The sequence below is a fragment of the Bos taurus genome, chromosome 14, assembly GCF_002263795.3.
Source record: "Bos taurus isolate L1 Dominette 01449 registration number 42190680 breed Hereford chromosome 14, ARS-UCD2.0, whole genome shotgun sequence".
In the NCBI taxonomy this organism is placed as follows: domain Eukaryota; kingdom Metazoa; phylum Chordata; class Mammalia; order Artiodactyla; family Bovidae; genus Bos; species Bos taurus.
Genome location: NC_037341.1, coordinates 52,110,973 through 52,136,135, shown reverse-complemented (window position 1 = coordinate 52,136,135; position 25,163 = coordinate 52,110,973). Strand labels below are relative to the sequence as shown.

Here is a 25,163-nt window from a genome sequence, read left to right as displayed (position 1 = left end):
TATATAAAATAAAATAAATATATGTGTAAGCCTAATTCTGAATCTTTCTGAAATTCTTAAGCTAATTTTCCCTCTAAAAGAAATAAATCACTCTCTATCAAGTTTTTCTAAAGAAGTCATTTAACAATATAAAGTACTAGGAAATAATTTCCTTCTAACACAAATTTTGTAATTCAGTCATCATTGAAGCACAACTATTTTATTTGTTCATACTAATGTTGTTCTACATGCTTTTATCACCGTATCCTAAAAGCTTTGCTTACTCCCTTTTACATATTAGGTGCTTAATAAACACTGCTGAAAAAATTTTGAACCTACAAACAGTATATATACTCATATATTATTAATATTTGAGACTTTATTTTTAAGAAATTCAAAACCATATATAATTAGTAAAATTTAAATTACCAGCAGAGATTATTTTTCTACTGACTATTTAAATTCCTTTTTTAAAAACTTTTTTATTTTTCAGTAATTCCAAAGTTACACAGAGGTTGCAATAGAAAGAACTATGCCATCAACAAGGTTTCCCAGTGGTTAACTCTGATACATATTCATCATTCTCTCTTTCTTTCCCTAACCCTGTCCCCATCTACATCTCTGTGTGTGTGTATATATGTGTGTGAACACACTTTCTTCTTTTCAAATTAGTGGAGAATAACTTGACATATCACTTCTATCTCACAAAGAAAAGGACACTCCTATGTAACCACAAAATTGAGAACATTGAGCATATTAAATTCTAAATTTTCCAAATCAGAAATTTACATTTAAGGTTGAATAAGGGGAGGCCTTACAATAGCTGTGAAAAGAACAGAAGTGAAAAGCAAAGCAGAAAAGGAAAGATATAAACATCTGAATGCAGAGTTCCAAAGAACAGCAAAAAGAGACAAGAAAGCCTTCTTCAGCGATCAATGCAAAGAAATAGAGGAAAACAACAGAATGGGAAAGACTAGGGATCTCTTCAAGAAAACCAGAGATACCAAAGGAACATTTCATGCAAAGATGGGCTCGATAAGGACAGAAATGGTATGGACCTAATAGAAGCAGAAGATATGAAGAAGAGATGGCAAGAATACACAGAAGAACTGTACAAAAAAGAGCTTCACGACCCAGATAATCACGATGGTGTGATCATCACCTAGAGCCAGACAGCCTGGAATGTGAAATCAAGTGGGCCTTAGAAAGCATCACTACGAACAAAGCTAGTGGAGGTGATGGCATTCCAGTTGAGCTATTCCAAATCCTGAAAGATGATGCTGTGTAAGTGCTGCACTCAATATGCCAGCAAATTTGGAAAACTCAGCAGTGGCCACAGGACTGGAAAAGGTCAGTTTTCATTCCAATCCCAAAGAAAGGCAATGCCAAAGAATGCTCAAACTACCACACAATTGCACTCATCTCACACGCTAGTAAAGTAATGCTCAAAATTCTCCAAGCCAGGCTTCAGCAATATGTGAACTGTGAAATTCCTGATGTTCAGGCTGGTTTTAGAAAAGGCAGAGGAACCAGAGATCAAATTGCCAACATCTGCTGGATCATGGAAAAAGCAAAAAAGTTTCAGAAAAGCATCTATTTCTGCTTTATTGACTATGCCAAAGCATTTGACTGTGTGGATCACAATATACTGTGGAAAATTCTGAAAGAGATGGGAATACCAGACCACCTGACCTGCCTCTTGAGAAATTTGTATGCAGGTCAGGAAGCAACAGTTAGAACTGGACATGGAACAATAGACTGGTTCCAAATAGGAAAAGGAGTACGTCAAGGCTGTATATTGTCACCCTCTTTATTTAACTTATATGCAGAGTACATCATGAGAAACGCTGGACTGGAAGAAACAGAAGCTGGAATAAAGATTGCTGGGAGAAGTATCAATAACCTCAGATATGCAGATGATACCACCCTTATGGCAGAAAGTGAAGAGGAACTCAAAAGCCTCTTGATGAAAGTGAAAGTGGAGAGTGAAAAAGTTGGCTTAAAGCTCAACATTCAGAAAACGAAGATCATGGCATCCGGTCCCATCACTTCATGGGAAATAGATGGGGAAACAGTGGGAACAGTGTCAGACTTTATTTTCTGGGCTCCAAAATCACTACAGATGGTGACTGCAGCCATGAAATTAAAAGACGCTTACTCCTTGGAAGGAAAGTTATGACCAACCTAGATGGCATATTCAAAAGCAGAGACATTACTTTGCCAACAAAGGTCCGTCTAGTCAAGGCTATGGTTTTCCTGTGGTCATGTATGGATGTGAGAGTTGGACTGTGAAGAAAGCTGAGCACTGAAGAGTTGATGCTTTTGAACTCTGGTATTGGAGAAGACTCTTGAGAGTCCCTTGGACTGCAAGGAGATCCAACCAGTCCATTCTAAAGGAGATCAGCCCTGGGATTTTTTGGAAGGAATGATGCTAAAGCTGAAACTCCAGTACTTTGGCCACCTCATGCGAAGAGTTGACTCATTGGAAAAGACTCTGATGCTGGGAGGGATTGAGGGCAGGAGGAGAAGGGACGACAGAGGATGAGATGGCTGGATAGCATCACTGACTTGATGGACGTGAGTCTGGGTGAACTCCAGGAGTTGGTGATGGACAGGGAGGCGTGGCGTGCTGCGGTTCATGGGGTCGCAAAGAGTGGGACACGACTGAGCGACTGATCTGTTCCGGAGGTCCCTGAGTTGTTAACTAACATATCACTCTATATTTTAAATTTTAATACTCTAAAGTTTTCAGAGTTAGTCAACAGTCCTTTAAGGATATTAAGTGTTTAATTGTCATTTTCATTTGAATTAATATTCCATAAGCAAAATATATCAAATCCAAAAAGTCATTTCAGTTTAGGGTAAATGTATATCAAGGCAATGGCAACCCACTCCAGTACTCTTGCCTGGCAAATCCCATGGACAGAGGAGCCTGGTGGGCTGCAGTCCATGGGGTTGCTAAGAGTCGGACACAACTGAGCGACTTCACTTTCACTTTTCACTGTCATGCATTGGAGAAGGAAATGGCAACCCACTCCAGTGTTCTTGCCTGGAGAATACCAGGGACAGGGGAGCCTGGTGGGCTGACGTCTCTGGGGTCACACAGAGTCGGACACGACTGATGCGACTTAGCAGCAGCAGCAGCAGTTAGGATATATTATTCTATTAAATAAATGCTTTCAATTTTCAATCACATTTAAAGGTAATTTTTCTCAGTTTTATTAAAATATAATTTATATACATCACTGCATGAATTTAAGGTGTACAGTAGAGTGATTTGACTTAGATGTTTTGTTCCAGTTCCAGTTCAGTCACTCAGTCACGTCCGACTCCTTGCAAACCCATGAACCGCAGCACACCAAGCCTCCCTGTCCATCACCAACTCCCAGAGTTCACTCAAACCCACGTCAATTGAGTCGGTGATGCCATCCAATCATCTCATTCTCTGTGGTCCCCTTCTCCTCCTCCTCTCAATCTTTCTGAAAATCAGTGTCTTTTCAAATGAGTCAGCTCTTCGCATCAGGTGGCCAAAGTATTGGAGTTTCAGCTTCAACATCAGTCCTTCCAATGAACACCCAGGACTGATCACCTTTAGGATGGACTGGTTGGATCTCCTTGCAGTCCAAGGGACTCTCAAGAGTCTTCTCCAACACCACAGTTCAAAAGCATCCATTCTTCAGTGCTCAGCTTTCTTTATAGTTCAAATCTCACATCCATACATGATTACTGGAAAAACCATAGCCTTGACTAGACAGACCTTTGTTGACAAAGTAATGTGTCTGCTTTTTAATATGTTGTCTACGTTGGTCATAACTTTCCTTCCAAGGAGTAAGGGTCTTTTAATTCCACGGCTGGAGCCACCATCTGCAGTAATTTTGGAGCCCAGAAAAATAAAGTCTGTCACTGTTTCCATTGTTTCCCCTTCTATTTGCCATGAATTGATGGGACCAGATGCCATGATCTTAGTGTTCTGAACGTTGAGCTTTAAGCCAACTTTTTCACTCTCCTCTTTCACTTTCATCAAGAGGCTCTTTCATTCTTCTTCACTTTCCGCCATAAGGGTGGTATTATCTGCATATCTGAGGTTACTGGTATTTCTCCCAGCAATCTTGATTCCAGCTTGTGCTTCATCCAGCCCAGCATTTCTCATCACGTACTCTGCATGTAAGTTAAATAAGCTGGGTGACAATATACAGCTTTGACGAACTCTTTTTCCTATTTGGAACCAGTTTGTTGTTCCATGTCCAGTTCTAACTGTTGCTTCCTGACCTGCATACAGGTTTCTCAAGAGGCAGGTCAGGTGGTCTGGTACTCCCATCTCTTTCAGAATTTTCCACAGTATATTGTGATCCACACAGTCAAAGGCTTTGGCATAATTAATAAAACAGAAATAGATGTTTTTCTGGAACTTTTTTGCTTTTTCCATGATCCAGCTAATGTTGGCAATTTGATCTCTGGTTCCTCTGCCTTTTCTAAAACCAGCTTGAACATCTGGAAGTTCACGGTTCACGAATTACTGAAGCCTGGCTTGGAGAATTTTGAGCATTACTATACTATCGTGTGAGATGAGTGCAATTGTGCGGTAGTTTGAGCATTCTTCGGCGTTTTCTTTCTTTGGGATTGGAATGACCTTTTCCAGATGTTTTGTGAAATGTTGTCTATGATAAGCTTAGTTGGCTGGATAATCTTGAATAGAATAAAACTCATTGACACTTGAATAATCCTGTGATAATTTACATATTTCACCTTTCTATGCTTTTTAGTTTAATGAGGATATATAGGAAATACATTTTAAATGATCAGGAGAAAGTTCTCATCCTAATATCATATATAATACAGGACCTAAATCCTAAATGTTGCCATTAATAGCACTAATGTGGAACAAGTCCTTTAGTAGAAGAGTATCCTTATCAGTAATTATATACAATTCATTCTTCCAATATTCAGAATGTTTTTAAATTTGCATCACAAACTTATGTAAAAATAACAGATTCTGTGAATCTGTATTAACTTTTAAAAAAATGTTATTAGCTCAAAAATATAAACTCAGTAAAAGAAGAGATAGTTTTTAAATTCAACATAATTAACAAATAATATCTAGTGATCATTGCTATACATGATGGCTCATGTCAATAATATTAATATTATATAAATAAAAGTAACACATGCTATATATTTTTATTTTATTATGCAAATAAATATTTTTTTCAAGGACATATTGACTGAAAAATGCAGTAAAAAATGTTCAGATTTTAGGTTTTTCACATTCAAACAAGAATTTGGCTTTGAAAGACCAAAGGAAAATGAGTGCATGGCAAGAAGATGAAGTCAGGTTTAAGGTGAATAGCAAAGTGTTTAGCATAAGACCCCATACACTTGTTAGAGAAGAACCACAAATATACTTCTGAGCCTTTTAGATGCAAAGAAGAAACTCAATCAGTTTCCCAGAAGTTTCTGAAATTAATTTCCTCAGGAATACTGTACATTTTGTACAGAAATGTGACAGTTATGATTTTCTGTTTTATATACAGGATGATATGTGGTACTATTAAATTATGTTTGCAAGCCTAAGCTAAACTGTAATCACTGAGACCCATGTGCAGTTGAATGTTACAATGTCTATTTTGAGTTCAGTTCAGTCACTCAGTCGTATCTATTTGCGACCCCATAGACTGCAGCATGCTAGGCCTCCCTGTCCATCACCAACTCCCCGAGTTCACGCAAACTCATGTCCATTGAGTCAATGATGCCATCCAACCATCTTAATCTCTGTCATCCCCTTTTCCTCCTGTCCTCAACTTTTCCCAGCATCAAGGTCTTTTCAAATGAGTCAGCTCTTCATATCAGGTGGCCAAACTATTGGAGTTTCAGCTTCAGCACCAATCCTTCCAATGAACACTCAAGACTGATCTCCTTTAGGATGGACTGGTTGGATATCCTTGCAGTCCAAGGGACTCTCAAGAGTCTTCTCCAACACCACAGTTCAAAAGTATCAATTCTTCAGCACTCAGCTTTCTTTATAGTCCAACTCTCACATCCATACATGACTACTGGAAAAACCATAGCCTTGACTAGACAGACCCTTGTTGGTAAAGCAATGTCTCTTCTTTCATCAAGTGGCTCTTTAGTTCCTCTTCACTTTCTGCCATAAGGTGGTGTCATCTGCATATCTGAGGTTATTGATATTTCTCGTGGCAATCTTGATTCCAGCTTGTGCTTCATCCAGCCCAGCATTTCTCATGATGTACTCTGCATATAAGTTAAATAAGCAGGGTGACAGTATACTGCCTTGACGTACTCCTTTTCCTATTTGGAACCAGTCTGTTGTTCTATGTCCAGTTCTAACTGTTGCTTCCTGACCTGCATACAGGTTTCTCAATGGGCAGGTCAGGTGCCCTGGTATTCTCATCTCTTTCAGAATTTTCCACAGTTTATGTGATCCACACAGTCAAAATCTAACTACTCTTAAATTTCTTTTTAGGTATATACTTCTATTCAGCAAATATTTATTGTGCTCTTACTCTTGTAGTTACTTGAGACACATCAATGAACAACACAAAGATCTCTGCTCTGGTGGAGCTCATGTCCAAAAGTATCACCTACTTGTGAGTCAACTAGAAATCAGGAAAAACTTGAATTAAATTTTTTAAAAATCACATGGTCATTAAATCCTTTAATAATTAAGGCAGTGATGTAATTAAAGTTTGTTACTTTTGATTGAATATTATAATCACTGGAACTGTATTGTTTGAATAAATATTATAACTTAAACATTTACTTTTAAATCTCAGATCTTTATATTCTAAAGGGATGAAATTCATGCTCAAGGTCATGCAGCAGACTTATATTGGAAATAGGCCTAATATAATATGATTGACAAAGTATTTATTTATTTCATATTCTCAGAGCAGTAGAGTGATATCAATGAATGTTATGTTATTCTTTCATTATAAAGTAAGAGAATAACTTTACATATAGTAGATGAGCACCACAAAATATCTTTTCAATATACTCATTTTGATATGAAAGCAAAGACTCAATCTTACATTTCCCCATGTCCTGTCTGACTGCCTGGCCTTGATTTGTTTTATTTGATTGTGTATTAAAATTAATTAAATACTTTTTTCATGGTTAGAATTTGTAAGGTGTCAAAAAGACATAATTTTCCCACATTTGGTTGCCTGAAAATTGCATTATTTAAAACTCTTCCTAACTGAAGCTTGCCTTGGTAGGGCTCCTTTTTTCTTTCTAAAACATAACATAGAAAATACTTAAGAGTTAGATTGCTAATAGCTGTCTATAGGCTAAATAATTTCTCATTTTGTATTATTCCACTCACCTTGGTATACAATGTGAAACCCTTGTTTGTTTTGTGAATAGTCACTGTGAAAATACAAGCTGGTTTCATGGGTTGTGCTAAACAGGGAAGATGGTATTTGAGGACCACTAAGTCGCCCAATAACAGTACTAGTTTCTGAGGATCCACTTCTTACTTCCAAATAATCATGTATGGTTTCTGTAGAAAAATTTACAAACTGCAGATGGACACCTAAGGAAGAAAAACAAACATTATGCTACTTTATTTTTTACCAAATTAAGTGCATGCATATACACAAACACACACATTCACATTAATGTTCTTAAGATACATTTGCATTTAGGTTGAGAGGCATACTGTCAAGATCTGGGCCATGGGTTTGTTGTCTGCTCAGAACAATTAGCTTTGCTATAGTTCAAATAGAATACTGCTCTCAAATGCCATAATTTGTCACATGGGAAACATCTCATTTTACTACAATGTCACCATAACAAAACTAATTAAGAAAGTAGCTTTCTTGCTCTTTAATACCATTTAAAATTAGATCAATCAACTCTTAAAGATGAAAAGCCACTCAATAATTTTTATTTTGTAAAAGGCCAATTTGAGGGCAAAATACGATTGCAAAGTTTTATATATTAACATAATCAGATTTCACGACTGTGTTAGAAATTAGTCACATACAGGGAATAAATCAACTTCTCCAAAATATCATTTTGAGGCATATAATTTTCAGTATTCTGTTTTAATATTTTCTTGTCAGAAGATAATGCCAAATGTTATATAATATTCGTGATAAAATCTAGGGGTCATTGTTATTTGCTACATTACAAAATAATTTCTTTATAAACATAACTAAAATATGGGACAGTGAAATGCCTCTGGGGTAGAAAAAATAAAAGTCGCATTGAGGTTGTTGTTCAGTCACTCAGTCATGTTGGACTCTGTGGCCCCATGGATGGCAGCGTGCCAGGCTTCCCTGTCCTTCACCATCTTCCAGAGTTTGCTCAAACTCATGTCCACTGAGTTGGTGACCTTAAAGAGGAATGTCCACCTAATTCAATTAATATTCAATTTTTATTGAATTCTATGTTTTGTTTTCACAACTACCATTCTTCAACTTGTTGTGTTTTCCTTTCACTAGGCACTATTTTAAGTTTTTTATATGCTAACATTCCATGCTCATGGTTACTTGTGAGAATGAGGAGACTGAGGCACAGGGAAGCTCAACATTATACTAAGCTTACACAATATCCTAAAAGAGCTGAAATTACAACTCAGATACTCTGGCTCTTGAGCTGTTGCTCTTAATAACTAGTGAGGTTTTCAAGTCAAGTCATTTTGTTCCTGGAAACAGTTACATGCAAATCCTGATACATGGAAAAAGAATTATATGAACAAATAAATTTGGGAAATACTGAAAATATGCTTTAAAATATTATATACATTCCTGGATAAACAGAAAATCTTAGAAGTTTGAACATGATTATCTTAATATGTGAAGCTACAAGAAGTACATATTTTTCTAAAAATTTCCCCAATCTTTTCACAAATTATATTATCAACAATATTTGCATAGATGTGAGAAAAAATATTTCTTTAACTTTATATGTATTCAATTTTCTTTTAATGCTTATAAATTATTTGTCAAATACACTAGAACCAATATTTGAGGTAACCAATATCAAAGAAAACAGTGGGAAAACTTAAATGTAATCAAATCAGAAACAGTCTCCTGTTTCTATTTCTAAAACAGAGAAAGAGATGCATATAGTTTTTAAGTTTTAATAAACTTAATCTTTAAAATAAACAAAGCATTAACAAGAACTATGATGATATGACACTACTGCAAATATATATACTAATTTATTTTAAAATAATTCACTTATCTCCATAAGCAACATGGGATGAGCCCTCTTAAGTAGCTAGTAAAAGACATAAGAATAAACATATTGTTTCAAATCTATTATTCATCTATTCACTTTCAATCAAAAGGCATAGAATTTGGCTATGACTTCAAGTTAAAGGGTGTTCCTATGTTGGAGCTAAAATAATTATCCTTAGAAAGTTCCCCAGCATTCTTCTCTCAGTGACCTACTATTCTCCCCAAACTTCAAACCAGTCACATAGTGCTCAAGTTTGTTGAATTTCTTTAGCTTTGTTATCTGCATTTTTCCATATGTCATTCTGTTTACCTACAATTTCTTTTGTGTTCCTCACAGCCTGACCCTCTTTTCTGGGCTTACTTATATTTAAAGCCACAATTCAGGCATCACTTCCTCTGGCAAACCTTTTTTGCATTTCCTGGACTAGGTTGGAGGTCTGTACTAAGCTTAATCCTGTACTCTTTAATTTACTTCACTGCAATTGCATATTTGACTATCTGTCTCCTCATCATGACTGTAACTCAACTGGGGAAAAGTGCAGTCTGTTTTACCATGCATTTATCCCTAGCACTTAGCAAAATACCTGGAGTATGATATGTACATAAGTATAGAATTCCAAAACTATGAGTTTCTATTAATTTACATAAAACATTCTTAATGAATTATGATTCTGAGGCTATTGACGCTTTTGGGTAAATGCATGCATGCAGTTAACTTGCTTCAGCGACTCTATGGACCATAGTCCATCTGACTCCTCTGTGCATGGGATTCTCCAGCCAACAATACTGGAGTGGGTTGTCATGCCCTCCTCGAGGGGATCTTTCCAACCCAGGGATCGAACCCACACCTCTTACATCTCCAGCATGGGCAGACAGGTTCCTTACCACCAGCACGACCTGGAAAACCATTGGGTAAATGAGGCATCTAATAAGTGAGTTGGGCTTCTGTGATAGCTCAGTTGGTAAAGAATCTGCCTGCAATGCAGGAGACCCCGGTTTGATTCCTAGGTTGGAAAGATCCGCTGGTGAATAGATAGGCTACCCACTCCAGCATTCTTGGGCTTCCCTTGTGGCTCAGTTGGTAAAGAATCCGCCTGCAATGCGGGAGACCTGGGCTTGATCTCTGGGTTGAGAAGATCTTCTGGAGAAGGGAAAGGTTACCCACTCCAGTATTCTGGCCTGGAGAATTCCATGGTTTGTATAGTCCACAGGGTCACAAAGAATCTGACACGACTGAGCAACTTTCACTTTCACTCTCAATAAGTGAGATAATACAGAATATCTTAACTCTAAATATACTAGGTTTGTATTTCAAGGAATATCTATATGTTATTCTTCTGTGATTTAATGAATAAATCTATCCCCAATCTAACACTATTTATGCATTTATAGACTAGTGGGATATGAAGTAGCTGCAAGAGAAAATGTTAGTGACACAAGAGGGAAATAATTTATTATTCAATGTATTATATATATTTAATGCTAAATATATGAACACTGGGAATTATATTATTAGAATTAGAAAGGTCTTATTACATCAGCTGCTGCCGCTGCTGCTAAGTCGCTTCAGTCGTGTCTGACTCTGTGAGACCCCATAGACGGCAGCCCACCAGGCTCCCCCGTCCCTAGGATTCTCCAGGCAAGAACACTAGAGTGGGTTGCCATTTCCTTCTCCAATGCATGAAAGTGAAAAGTGAAAGTCAAGTCGCTCAGTCATGTCCGACGCTTCGCGACCCATGGACTGTGGCCCACCAGGCTCCTCCATCCATGGGTTTTTCTAGGCAAGAGTACTGGAGTGGGGTGCCATTGCCTTCTCCGATTACATCAGCATGGGTATTTAAATCTTACAGTAGAAAATCTGTACTTTTTAAAATGTACAAAACTTATTTATTTATAATGAATATTAGATTCAATATATTACCAGAAAATAATTTTTCTATGAACTACTTGGCTACATTAAGCAGAAAGTGAAAGTGAAGTCTCTCAGTCGTGTCCGACTCTTTGTGACCCCATAGACGGTAGCCTACCAGGCTCCTCTGTCCCTGGGATTTTCCAGGCAATAGTACTGGAGTGGATTGCCATTTCCTTCTCCAGGGGATCTTCCCAACCTAGGGCTCAAACCCAGGTCTCCCGCATGGTAAGCAGAAGAGAGTTACAAAAACAAAATACATGAAAATCATGTTGCATTTATCACTACTACACACATCTAAGTCAGCCTATATTCATACATATTGTCTGGAAAATATCATGGTTTTCTATTTATCAACTACCTATAAAATTTAAAAATGTCCATATTCTTTCAATTATCCAAGAACTCCAAGTCAAGCACATGTAATAACAAAGTAAACTATAATTTGTGAATATTTCATTAAGCTCTTACCGCACTTTGATATTTTTTAAAGGATGAATTAATAATATAAAAAACTCTTTCATGTGTTTTTAATATACGTACCAAAACCTATGGGCAGCTTTATTGTCCACGTGCAATCTAAACTGCTGGGGTAGTTTCCAGGAAACCCAGGGCTGAGGATCACACCACTGAAATCTGACATTGCACCACCACACTGAGCTGCAAGAGAATTGAGGTCCCACTTAAGCCAAAGTACTTTATTGCATTGAAAACAGACTGAAATCATTTCAAGTATGAATCAAGTCTCTAAGTTAAAACTGATACAAATTTGAATATTTTCAATCTAATTCACCACGTACCAGTATTCAAATATAATCAATTGAGAAGGCACTTTGTAAAATACAAAAAAGGATAATGTATTTCCTTCCTCAGCTGTAAATACAAGCTAAATCAATTACTGAACAGAGAAGAGTAGTTCATGTGCAGTGAATACAATTCAACAAGAAGCACAGATCCTTTTCCATAGTGAGCAGAACATTTCTGATCCAAAGTACATCTAGAAATGTTTTGATTCATTCAAAAGATGATACAATTTAGAATAAAATCAAGCCACCAACACTCATTCTAAGTATTATAGTGAGGAGAGTTTCATTTCCCAATCTTCCTCTTTTCTTCTTTTTGTGAGGAGGCTAAAGGTTTTTAAGTAAAATACTGTTTTCTATTGATAATATGCAAGGGATGAACAGGACTGTAAGATATGGCCTCACTTTATCCTAAAAGAATCTAGACAAAAACAGGGAGTATAACATAAGTAAAAAGATGCCCCCATATTTGAGAATTTGGGGATAAATTTATACTTTTTTAGAGTCCCTATTATACTTATTTATTATAGATGAGCTAACCATAAACTATAAGAACAGATAATTACCCAAGTTTTAATTTTACATGATTATATAGAATTATTTAACATGTAATAATAGAACTGCAGTCTAGAAGCTAATTCTTTCCTCTTAGTGTATATTTTTATCCTTTTGTCACAGAAGGACTAAAATACACATCTCAGTTGTTGGTTGAAGAATCAGGTTTCATGACTGCACATCAGGTTAGAAAATTACCTGTACAAGTACCTGCAACTTCATTCATTTATTATTATGAACAGCAACAGATAGATATTCAAACTTCAGCTTATAGATCAAAGAGGCAAATTCAGTAGAAAGTTTATCAATGTTCTATGTGATATCAGCAGCTAGTTTGATAGCTATCTTTAGCTATGTGAGCTGAATAAATTATGTATCAAGCAGATTTTACTAAGGGGATATATATAACCTTGTAGTTAATCTGCATATCAATCTTTCTTTAAAAGTTGTAATTATCATTGTGTAATACACCTGTATATTTTCCATTCTTCTCAAATCTCAGCTCATCCATCTTTAAACCAGAGCAGTTTTCAACATATATAAACCATTAATATTCACCAATTATTTTTCCTAAAATTTGATTATCCACATATATATATTACACAATCAATAATTGGGAATTATAGAGAAAATATTTTGGCCAATCAAAAGTACTTTTAAAGTTCCTGGAAAGAATGCAATTGTATATTTGTTTTGCTTTATTCTGAATTTTAAGTGAAAGAACACAAGGACTCTCTTTTGCTTTCTTGCCTTCACAATCTCAAGTGTTTGAAGTACTCCCTGTCCCTCTAATTCTGCTACATTCCATCTCTTTAGAAATGATCTCAAAATCCTGTCCTCTGCACTGCCCACATTGCTAGAGTGTAAATCTCAAAATCAGAGAAGGGAGAAGGAAAGAATAAAAGAAAACAGATAGTGAAAGAGAAAGAAAAATAGCAACAAACCATGAAAACAAGAATACAAGCACTGCATCTGCCTTCAGGTCCACGCCCCTGCCTATTTTCTCAGTGACTCTGCCAGCTCACGCACACCCAGGCCTTAATGACAGTGCTGTGCTTCACCAGTCATTTCACAGGAGACTCTTGAGCCCTATTATATGCTTTTTTCTTAAGGACACAACCACAGCACAGTCCTCCAAGATAAAATCATCTTTGATTTTTCCTTCAGATTTGTCTCTATTCCAAAGAAATCTCAAGTGATTTTTCCTTCCTTCTACCACAATATCTGGCAGACTGTTTATTTTTCAGTTTATAAGATTGTAACGTTGAGACCTGATGACTACAGTTTTAAGGCATTCTCTGAATCAGCCTCTTGCCTTCAGTTTCTCCTTAAAATATGGCCATGATATCAATTCTAACATTTGTCAAGTATAGTATAAGTTTACTGTCCAAAATTTATAAAATATAAAAATTGAGTAGAAAATAAATAACAGTGCTCTGGAATTCCACTCCCCATAGATAACCTGTCTACCTTTATAATTCTTTATTTCTCTGCAGAAAAGCGTACATTCATGCATGTGTGTTTATACACTACATATATAAAGAAAACAGGATCATGCTGAGAATCACTTTAAGCCTTTTTATATTTGACTACATATTATAAACTTTGTTCATGTTATTAAATATTCCATTACAATGTTCACTTCCCCTTTCCCCATTATTGGACCCTTAAGTTGTTGCACATTTTTCATTATAATACCACTGTGGACACCCTCTGTATTTCAGGTTTGAGTTAAATACTTTAATGCGTTCTCTCATTTCGTTCTCATAATGGGCTTATTACTATTCCATACAACAGATAAGCAAACAGAATAATATACTTGCCATGCAAAGCTATTGCACCTTAGCTGAAATTCAAATATAGATACATTGCACATCAAAATATGATCAGTATTTGATACAGTTTCATACAAATTTAGCCTATATAAATACAGAATTTCTAGTTTAATTTTATTGAAATATCACTTCTATCTAATATTTCCCTTGTTAACAATATTCAATGGAATATAGATTTAATCAAAACACAATAGTTACCTAAAAACTAAGCAATTTGTTAAGAGTAATAACTGAAGCTACTAATACAGCAAAATGGAAATTACCATATCATAACTGAGTGATATTCAAATTGATACAACTTTCTAAAGCAATTTGATGATATTTATAGAATTTTTAAATAGTTATTCAATAACAAAATTAATCTACTGTAAGATCCTAAGTAAAGAATATCTGCAAAAAGGCATGTGAAGAACACTTTAAAAGAAATGTGTATAAATGTGAACCAAAGGTGTATAAAACTATATCAAAAAGACAAAAAACTCAGCTAACAAAAGAGAATAACTATACAAATTAGACTATGCTATGTGCTATAAAGCCATTTAAAAAATAAAATTTTTGGAAACATGATATGATGGAGAAAATGTTTCTAAGTGAATGTCAAGAAAGATATCATAAAAACTATACATACTATAATCTAAAACTTTAATTTGTTCACTAAACTATATTTATCGGATATGTACTTAAGATACTAACTGTTCTTGGCAGTAAAGAACAGTAATGAATAAAAGACCGAAACTCTCTGCTTTCACATCAGCAATATATATATATTATTTTAATCTTTATCATCTCAATTTTATACTTAATTGGATATATACATACCACATATTCATAACATTTACATAAATGACGTTATCTGTATATATAATTTTTATAATAATTACTATATGTATATGTGCAATTTGTAATTGGTATTATATGCATAAATTATTTATAATACCTAAAGAAATAAATCCTTCCAAAATTGTCATCCAATCTAAAGTCTGAATGCTTTTAATATTGTTTGTCAATAAAAGACATCTTTACTCAAACATTAATTTCCAGTACTCTCTAACAAAAATTGTGCATATGGCACATAGGCATCACAGACTGAATTGTGTCCTCTTAATATTCACATGTTAAAGCCCTAATTCCCAAATGTGACTGCATTTGGAGATAAGTGATATCTCTTTTAAGGAGATAGTTAAAGTTAAATAAAGTCATGAGGGTAGGGAGCTCTAATATAATAGTACTGGTGTACTATCGGGGAGCTCCCTCACAGTGAAAAGGCCATGTCAAGATGTAGGGAGAAGATCATCTTCCACAAGTCAAGGAAAGAAGTACTCCAAAAATACATCCCTGCCACCACCTTGACCTTGAACTTCTAGCTTCTAGAAATGTGACAAAATAAACCTCTGTCGCTGAAGTCATTTAATCCATAGCATTTTGTTACACTAGCCCAAGGAAACTAACACATTACAGGTTTGTTCACTGTAAATTGGTAGGTATTTAGGTCACACCAATTCTTTTATTTTTTTCCTACTCAGGAAGGGTAATCTTATTCATTCATTTAATTACATCTGCCATTCAATACCCTTTGTAAATTTTATTGACTGCCTGTATTTCCCAATGGCTTCAGTCAACACCATTCTCATCTTTCTTAATTCCATCAGGTAGTCAATGGCACTAAACACTAAATCACTCTCCTATTTAATTTCATTTATTTCTACAACTCTAAATGGTAAACAAATGTTTTAATGATGGAGATCATAACTCACACTTTCTTTTCATACTCTATCAGTTCAGTTCAGTTCAGTCGCTCAGTCGTGTCTGACTCTGCGACCCCATGAATCACAGCACGCCAGGCCTCCCTATCCATCACCAACTCCCGGAGTTCACCCAGACTCACATCCATCGAGTCAGTCATGCCATCCAGCCATCTCATCCTCTGTCGTCCCCTTCTCCTCCTGCCCCCAATCCCTCCCAGCATCAGAGTCTTTTCCAACGAGTCAACTCTTCACATGAGGTGGCCAAAGTACTGGAGTTTCAGCTTTAGCATCATTCCTTCCAAAGAAATCCCAGGGCTGATCTCCTTCAGAATGGACTGGTTGGATCTCCTTGTTGTCCAAGGGACTCTCAAGAGGCTTCTCCAACACCATAGTTCAAAAGCATCAATTCTTCGGTGTTCAGCTTTCTTCACAGTCCAACTCTCACATCCATACATGACCACAGGAAAAACCATAGCCTTGACTAGACGAACCTTTGTTGGCAAAGTAATGTCTCTGCTCTTGAATATGCTATCTAGGTTGGTCGTAACTTTCCTTCCTACGAGTAAGCGTCTTTTAATTTCATGGCTGAAGTCACCATCTGCAGTGATTTCATACTCTATAGAGCCCAGCATATTAATGGTGGCACACAGACACCAGAATTTTAAAAATGAAAAGAATTAAGGTGGATAGAAATAACTGGAAGCTGCATTAAATTAGGGTAAATATTTGGGCTCAAATTTCAAAGTCTCAAGTGTTCTTTTGATACATCATACATCTCATTGGGTGTCATGCTCCCTTTGGTAGACTCTAGTTTTCTTACCTATTTTGGCTCAAGAGTAAGCAGTAGAATATTTACTTGTTTTCCTGATCTATGAGTGTGAGTAATTCTACAACATTATACTGAGAAAACTCTCTGGGAATCAGAAAACCTAATACCGTTTCTCAATTTGTAGTGTTAAGCCATACATTGATAATTACGTTGGGACAAAAAAATGTAAAACTTTAAAATTAAAAAAAAAAATGGAAACATTTATCTGGGAATATAATTTTCATAAAACTTGCAAAAGTCAAACTTTATGTTTGAAAAACAACATATACAAGGTTTATCTTTAAAACATCTAATCAACAATTTATAGTTCTTTAACTCACCCAAACAAATTGGGATTGGATAATTCCATCTTCTTACAGGTCCAGGCATACATGTAATATGAGAATGGCCCTATATAAACAAGACAGTACAGGTCAGTACACATTTTTAAAAGTCTAAATATCACACAGGATAGTGAATGATACTTATGAAAACAATATATTGCATTGTAATATTTTTAATACTATGGAAAATCTTAGTGTGACTTAAAACAAGGAAGGTTATTATATACACTTGTGTTAAAATGTAAAAAAATAACAAGATTTTGGTAGAAAAATTAAGACTCTATATCACATTAAAATTGTGGTTTTAACATTGTTCCACCAAAACATGTTCTACTAAGGTACTGCAATAATTACACAAGGGAAATAGCCATATACATAGTGGTTTATAATAAAGTGCTGTAATATTCAAGGTGGGATAGATACAAAATGATTATAAAATTATTTTATAAAAATATGAAAAGTCAACTAAGGTATATTAAATTTATATAGAGTCTAGAAAAACTTAATGTTCTACTGAGACTAATAATTAGGAATAAAAGTTTAAAGACTATAAATCATTCATTTTAAATTTTATTTCCTCTAAGGAATTTATTGATTTAACATGTGAAATAGTTTCTGTCTCATTTTTTTTCCCTTAATTTCTTAATAGGTCTATGCTTTAGGGAGATTTTTATGAGGCCATAAATTCAGACCCTTTAAAAAACTTGCAAAAGATTATTAATATAAATACATAAATTGAGAATTTACACTGTAACTCCATAATTTTAGCAAAACTTATTTGTAGTCATTTTGTTAATGAATCTGGGGAATTTATTATCATGGAAGCTTTATTTAATGCTTTAAGTAGCACTTTCATTTTTATTTGCAAATTCTGAAAATCTAGGAGTTTAATTTTTATATCTTATGTGTACAGAGATAAAAGGAAACATTCATTTTGATTCCAAAATCATCTTTGATTACTTGCAAACAAAACAATTTAGTTCATTCCAGCAATTTCTCTCACAAATACTTCACTGACAAATTGAATACCTTTTAACATTATAATGTTAAATTATGCAGCCTGAGATCAGTATTGTTTTATAACTTCTGTATTATTAATCATTAATTTGTTAAAATATTCTGAAAGGGTAATGAAATTCAAAACTAAAATTTTAAAATAGACCTACCTGAAGAGAATAGCCTTGATCACACTGAAAGGATACTACATCACCAACCATGTATCTGTCTCCAATTTTAATCCCACTGCTAGGAGTCTGTGGTTCAGGACAGGAATCCAAACCAATAGCTAAGAATAATTAGCAGTAAAATGTAACTTTCAAATGATGAATGCTTAAATCATGCCTAAATTACCAAAATTGAATATTGATGTCATTAAAGCTAGATTTACACTGAGACATTAAGGATATTCTGTGAATAAGATTTAACTGTATATGGTTACAGCAATGTATTTTGAAACTACACCATAGAACTATTTGAATTTTCATGGCACCAACCGTTAATTAGCTGTGTGATTATACCTAAACTCTCCTTTAATTCTCAGCCTAAACTTCTTCTGTGATACAAGTAAAAATTCCTAAAAAGAAACTCACTAAATAAAAATAATAATTTACTGTGATAATAAAATGGAATTATATTTCTAAAACATTCTAAGTAAAATGACTAAAAAATATTTGCTATTTTGTTCATATCACTTAGTAGCTTTTTATGAAATGGAGATGATAATTCAAAACACTTCCATTATTTTTACATTAACAACTTATTTCCCAATATAAAAAATAAAAGCATACTAAAAGTAAAATGTTTTTCTAAAATGTTTCATTTAGTTTAGCATTTTTTATTGAAGTATATTTCACTTACAATGTTGTGTTAATTTATGCTGTATAGCAAAGTGACTCAGCTATTATATATATAATTATATATTTATATATATATATATGTACTTTTTTATATTATGTTCCAATATGGTTTATCACAGGATATTAAAGACAGTTCTCTGTGCTATACATCAGGATCTATTGTTTATCCATTTTTTATAAAATAGTTTACATCTACAAACCTCAAATTGCTACTCTGTCCATCCTACCCTCCCTGTCTCTTGGAAACTACAAGTCTGTTATCCACGTCTGAGTCTGTTTCATAGATTAGTTCATCTGTGTCATATTTTAGGTTTTACATATAAGTGGTGCCATCCAGTATTTGTCTTTTTCTGACTTACTTCACTTAGTATGATAATCTCTAGGTCAATCCATGTTTCTGCAAATGGCCTTATTTCTAAAATTATTCATTTAAGTGCTCAAAAATTGTTTGATTTTTTTTTGCCAAAACATTTTTTAAGCATGTGAATATATTACTATCAAAAACCTTTTTATCTTCAATAGAAGCCAATGTTTGTTATCTATTTCTCTATAGTTCACATTTTGAGCTAATCTAATACATATCTGATGGTTTCCCAGGTGGAGCTAGTGGTAAAGAACCTGTCTGCCAATGTAGGAGAGGTAAGAGACCCAGGTACAATCCTTGGGTCAGGAAGATCCCCTGGAGGAGGAAATGGCTACCCACTCCAGTATTCTTGCCTAGAGAAACCCATGGACAGAGGAGCCTAGTGGGCTATGTCCACAGGGTTGCAAAGAGTTGAATATGTCTGAAGCAACTTAGCATGCATGCAATACATATCTGAATGGATGAGAGGAAGCAGTCACCACTCCAAAATCATTATGTGTGTATGTATATACTCATTATAAATACTCACTGTATATAATAATTTATTTAAAAAGCATTAAAACCTAAATTCTAAAGAATAACAATACTTTGGCCACCTTATGCGAAGAGCTGACTTGTTAGAAAATACCCTGATGCTGTGAAAGATTTAGGGCAGGAGGAGAAGGGGGCAACAGAGGATGAGATGGTTGGATGGCATCAACGATTCAGGAAAGCAACTCCAGAAGATAGTGAAGGACAGGGAAGTCTGACATGCCGTGGTCCAGGAGGTCGCAAAGAGTTGGATATGACTTAGTGACTGAGTAACAACAAAAAGTATGACAATATCATATAGATTCTTTCACTCCTTGACCACGTTATTTCTCTCTGATAGATGCCATCATACTTAACACCACCCTATTCATCATCTTTGTTGCATTTGACATAAATTAATAATGAATAATTATGTAATTAATTATTCAATATCCCCTTCTGAGAATATAAATTCCATAAGCGTGGCTTAAATCACACAGTCTTAAGGAAGCACTCAATAAACATTCTTCGTAAAGATGAATGAATAGAATGAGAAAGAAAGAGCATTCTATTATATTTCTTAATAAATACAAATGTCTGCCTTTGCAAATGGAAGAAACTTTATCTAATAACATAATGGTGAGAGTAGGTACAAATTAAAGGATAGAAAATTAAATAAAAGCAGTGACTGTATAAAGTTGTGGTTAGATTGGAAAGTAAGGTAGTAAAGACAAGGAGCAAACTGGTCATTTAGGAATGCACTTGAGGTAGTCCAAAAGGAGACTGAGTCATAGAGACTAGAATGTCAATGCTGGTGCCACAGTTAGCTAGGTCTCTAAGCATATGTCAAGCTCCATGTTTCTTGATCTTTTGTAATCTTGAATTTATAGAACCAGGCAAGTTAAGTTATCCTTAAATTGTGACCTACCTTTTAAGAGTTAATGTCTCACTTTCCATATAACTTTTGAAATCCAAGAAAAGACGAAAATGATGTTACATTTACTTTCATCTCATTCAATATCCACTAATGGGTCTTATCCATTAAACTCATCTGATTTTATAGAAAGCTTTCTAAGAATGATTAACCAAATAGAACAGTTATGATATAAACATATACATCTGGTCAATATGGTTTCACTTTCCTTTTCAGTTCATTTCAGTTCAGTTCAGTCACTCAGTCATGTCTGACTGTTTGCAACCCTATGGACTGCAGCATGCCAGGCCTCACCAACTCCTGGAGTTTACTTTAGAACAAGGAAAAGTAGTATACTGGATGTTCTGAACAGTACATTTATTATCCTTTACCATTAAGGTAATTTATGTGATCATTTTTGCTAAGAAGGCTAAATTCATTACATGTTCATTTCTCTTTCTTTCTATCAAGTACTCTAGTCAAGGTCATATACATAAAAAACTACTAATTTCCCAAAGTGTTGATTTTCTCCTCTGGGAGGATAAAGAAAATATTGCACAGTGATGCCACAAAATAATGAGACTCATTTTTAAGAGAGATTTTTTCCATAATGTATGTACATATAGCAAAATATTTATGAAAGTTTTAACTTAAAACATGATATAAACTCTATAGACTATGCATTAATAATTTTGTATGTTAAAAATTCTTATATGCAAATAATCACAGACAAAAATGACCAAAAGGAAATATGTGAAATATTAGCAGTAGTTAAGATTCTTGATATGAAATTATTGGTGATTTTATGCACTTTATTATATATTCCTGCATTTCTAAAAGTTATATAATGGAATGCAAATACTAACATCACTTATTTAGTAGATGGACGTATCTTTCCTTTTCCCTGATACCAGGAAAGACTGAAGGCAGGAGGAGAAGGGGGTGACCAAGGGTGACATGGTTGGAGGGCATCATCGACTCAATGGACATGAGTTTGAGCAAACTGTGGGAGACAGTAAAGGACAGGGAAGCCTGGCATGCTACAGTCCTTGGAGTCGCAAAGAGTCAGACATGACTGAGCGACTGAATAACAACAATAAAATCTAGTAGATAAATGAGAATTAGTAGAGAATTTGGGGGTATAAAAACATATTGCCTTCTATTTTCCTAGAAAAGTTTGAGTTTGACACTCTAATCTGTTTAATAAGATTGTCTCAGGGGAGGAAATAAGTTAATGAAGTAATTAGATAAGAAAGAGAAGTCATATATTAACAACCCCTCTCATTTTTTTTGCATTCAATTATTTTACATGCACTAAAGAAAATAAAACAGAAATATCTTAAAAAACTGCAGTTCATATTTTTAAGTCATTTTTTTAATTTACAAAACTGAGTGATTAAACTCAGTAGTTTAAAAATGTCTTCTTTATTATTTTTCACTGCTTTCTAAGTAACAATACCAGTAGGTTATTTGCAGGAATCAACAAAGAAAAGGTACTTGTAAAATGTTTCAAACAGCTCTCTCCTGCTTAACTAAGCTTAGCCAATCAACATATTGAGTCATTTTCATCTTTAAGGGTATAAATTTTGTAAAATTATGTCTCTGGCAATCAAAGATGCTCTTTGAGTAAAATTTTTTAATGGGAATTGGTTCAATGAATTAAGTGCTATAGCCAAAAACAAACAGAAATGAATACAAGGGAAAATCCACATAAAAAGTTGCACAGAATTAATTATATATGCTGTTAAATTACTGTGGGCAGTTACCCTGGCTGTAAACATTAAAACCTCAGTCCTTCAACTTTAAAAGTTCATTTATAAACAAAAATATTCTTTAATTTTGTTCACAAAGCAATCTGAAGGAGAAAATGGTGTAAATCATAGCATTTGTATTTGATCATTTTGAAAATATACATATATAGTATTCCATAATGATTTTAATAAATCCTTAATGCAATGAGATAGGGAGAAAGGGAGAAGAAAGTTTAATTATTGCTAAGACTCCCAGTAACACTGTTATGTAAAAAGGAAAAAAAAAAAAAAACACTTTATGAATTTGACATGACAACCCATGTACAAATTTATTGAAAATAACCAAAAATCCTGGATTTATTTCCTGCAAATGCAGGAGACTTAAGATACACAGGTTCGATCCCTGGGTCAGGAAGATCCCCTGGAGGAGGGCATGGCAACCCACTCCAGTATTCTTGCCTGGAGAATCTCCTGTGGACAGAGAAGCCTGGCAGGCTACAGTCCATAGGGCTGCAAAAAATTGGACACGACTGAAGTGACTTAGCATGCATGCAAAAGAAATCAACAGGAACTGAACCATATGTCTTTGGACCAGTGCTTGTATTCAATGATAGTGAAGATCTTATTTTAAGAATACTGCAGGTCTTCAATTTAAAAATTTCTCTAATGGATACAAAATAACTATTATTTCTAGGTTTACACCACATTTAATGATTTTTTTTAATATGTTAGAATTATCACTTGGCATTTAATATTTATCATTATAAGATAATGGTTTGAGAATAATGTAGAAGGTGATAAAGGATGAATTCAATATGAGCTGGGCTACTAGTTGCAGGACTTGGAGAAATCAGCAATGATAAGTATACAGACTTTTTCAACAGAATGTACCTTGTATTAACTAATCTACTAAACACAACTTGTCACATATTATTATGTAACATGTACATGTATATTTTAACTCTATTTATTTAACTTATATGCAGAGTACATCATGCAAAATGCTCGCCTGGATGAAGCTCAAGCTGGAATCAAGATTGTTGGAAGAAATACCAACAACCTCAGATATGCAGATGATCCCACTCTAATGGCAGGAAGTGAAGAGGAACTAAAGAGCCTCCTAATGAGGGAGGAAGAGAGAAAAAGCTGGTTTAAAACTCAACATTTAAAAAGCTGAGATCATGGCATCTGGTCCCATCACGTCATGACAAACAGAAGGGGGAAATGAGGAAGCGGTGACAGATATTATTTTCTTGGGTTCAAAAATCACTGCAGATGGTGACTGCAGCCATGAATTTAAAAGATGCATGCTCCTTTGAAAAAAAAGCTATGACAAACCTAGACAACATATTAAAAAGCAGAGACATTACTTTGTCAACAAAGGTCCTTACAGTTAAAACTATCGTTTTTTCACTAGTCATGTACAGATGTGAGAGTTGGACCATAAATCTGAAAGCTAAAGAATGGATGTTTTTGAACTGTGGTACTGGAGAAGACTCTTGAGAGTCCCTTGGATAGCAAGGAGATCAAACTAGTCAATCCAAAAGGAAATAAACCCTAAATATTCATTGGAAGGACTGACGCTGAAGTGAAACTCCAATACTTTGGTCACCTGATGTAAAAAACCAACTCACTGGAAAAGACCTTGGCGCTGGGAAAGATTGAAGGCAGGAGAAGAACGCACTGGAGGAGATGGTTAGATAGCATCACCAACCCAATGGACATGAATTTGAGCAAACTCTGGGAGACAGTGAAGGACAGGGAAGCCTGGCATGCCACAGTCCATGGGGTTGCAAAGAGTTGGACATGACTGAGAGACTGAATAACAAAATGTAATGTAAATGTCTGTCAATAAAGTTTTTCAGACAGAACAATTTCGACTTCAAAAGCAAGTGGTGCTGGGAAAACTCAACCACTTGTAAAGAACGAAACTAGAACACTTTCTAACACCATACACAAAAATAAACTCAAAATGGATTAAAGATCTAAATGTAAGACCAGAAACTATATAACTCCTAGAGGAAAACATAGGCAAAACATTCTCTGATGTAAATCATAGCAGGATCCTCTATGACCCACCCCCCAAAGTAATGGAAATAAAAGCAAAAATAAACAATGGAATCTAATTAAACTTAAAAGCTTTTGCACAACAAAGGAAACTATAAGCAAGGTGAAAAGACAGCCTTCAGGATGGGAGAAAATACTAGCAAATGAAGCAACGGACAAAGAATTAATCTCAAAAATATACAAGCAGCTCCTGCAGCTCAATTCCAGAAAAATAAGCAACCCAATCAAAAAATGGGCCAAAGAACTAAACAGACATTTCTCCAAAGAAGACATACAGATGGCTAACAAACACATGAAAAGATGCTCAACATCACTCATTATCAGAGAAATGCAAATCAAAACCACTATGAGGTACCACCTCACGCCGGTCAGAATGGCTGCTATCAAAAAGTCTCCAAACAATAAACGCTGGAAAGGGTGCAGAGAAAAAGGAACCCTCTTACACTGTTGGTGGGAATGCAAACTAATACAGCCACTATGGAGAACAGTGTGGAGATTCCTTGAAAAACTGCAAATAGAAC

General features: G+C 34.9%; 1 protein-coding gene across 1 annotated transcript in view; it reads right to left on the bottom strand.

The window, feature by feature from the left end:
* The window catches only part of CSMD3 (CUB and Sushi multiple domains 3), a 1,470,240-nt gene that overhangs the window by 139,655 nt on the left and 1,305,422 nt on the right, over nt 1–25,163 (bottom strand). Inside the window, exons 39-42 of the mRNA NM_001424929.1 lie at nt 18,348–18,466; nt 17,179–17,248; nt 11,635–11,751; nt 7,319–7,528 (exon numbers count right to left, since the gene is read on the bottom strand). Coding sequence (NP_001411858.1) covers nt 7,319–7,528; nt 11,635–11,751; nt 17,179–17,248; nt 18,348–18,466 — 516 coding nt within the window. The remainder of the gene's footprint in view (nt 1–7,318; nt 7,529–11,634; nt 11,752–17,178; nt 17,249–18,347; nt 18,467–25,163) is intronic.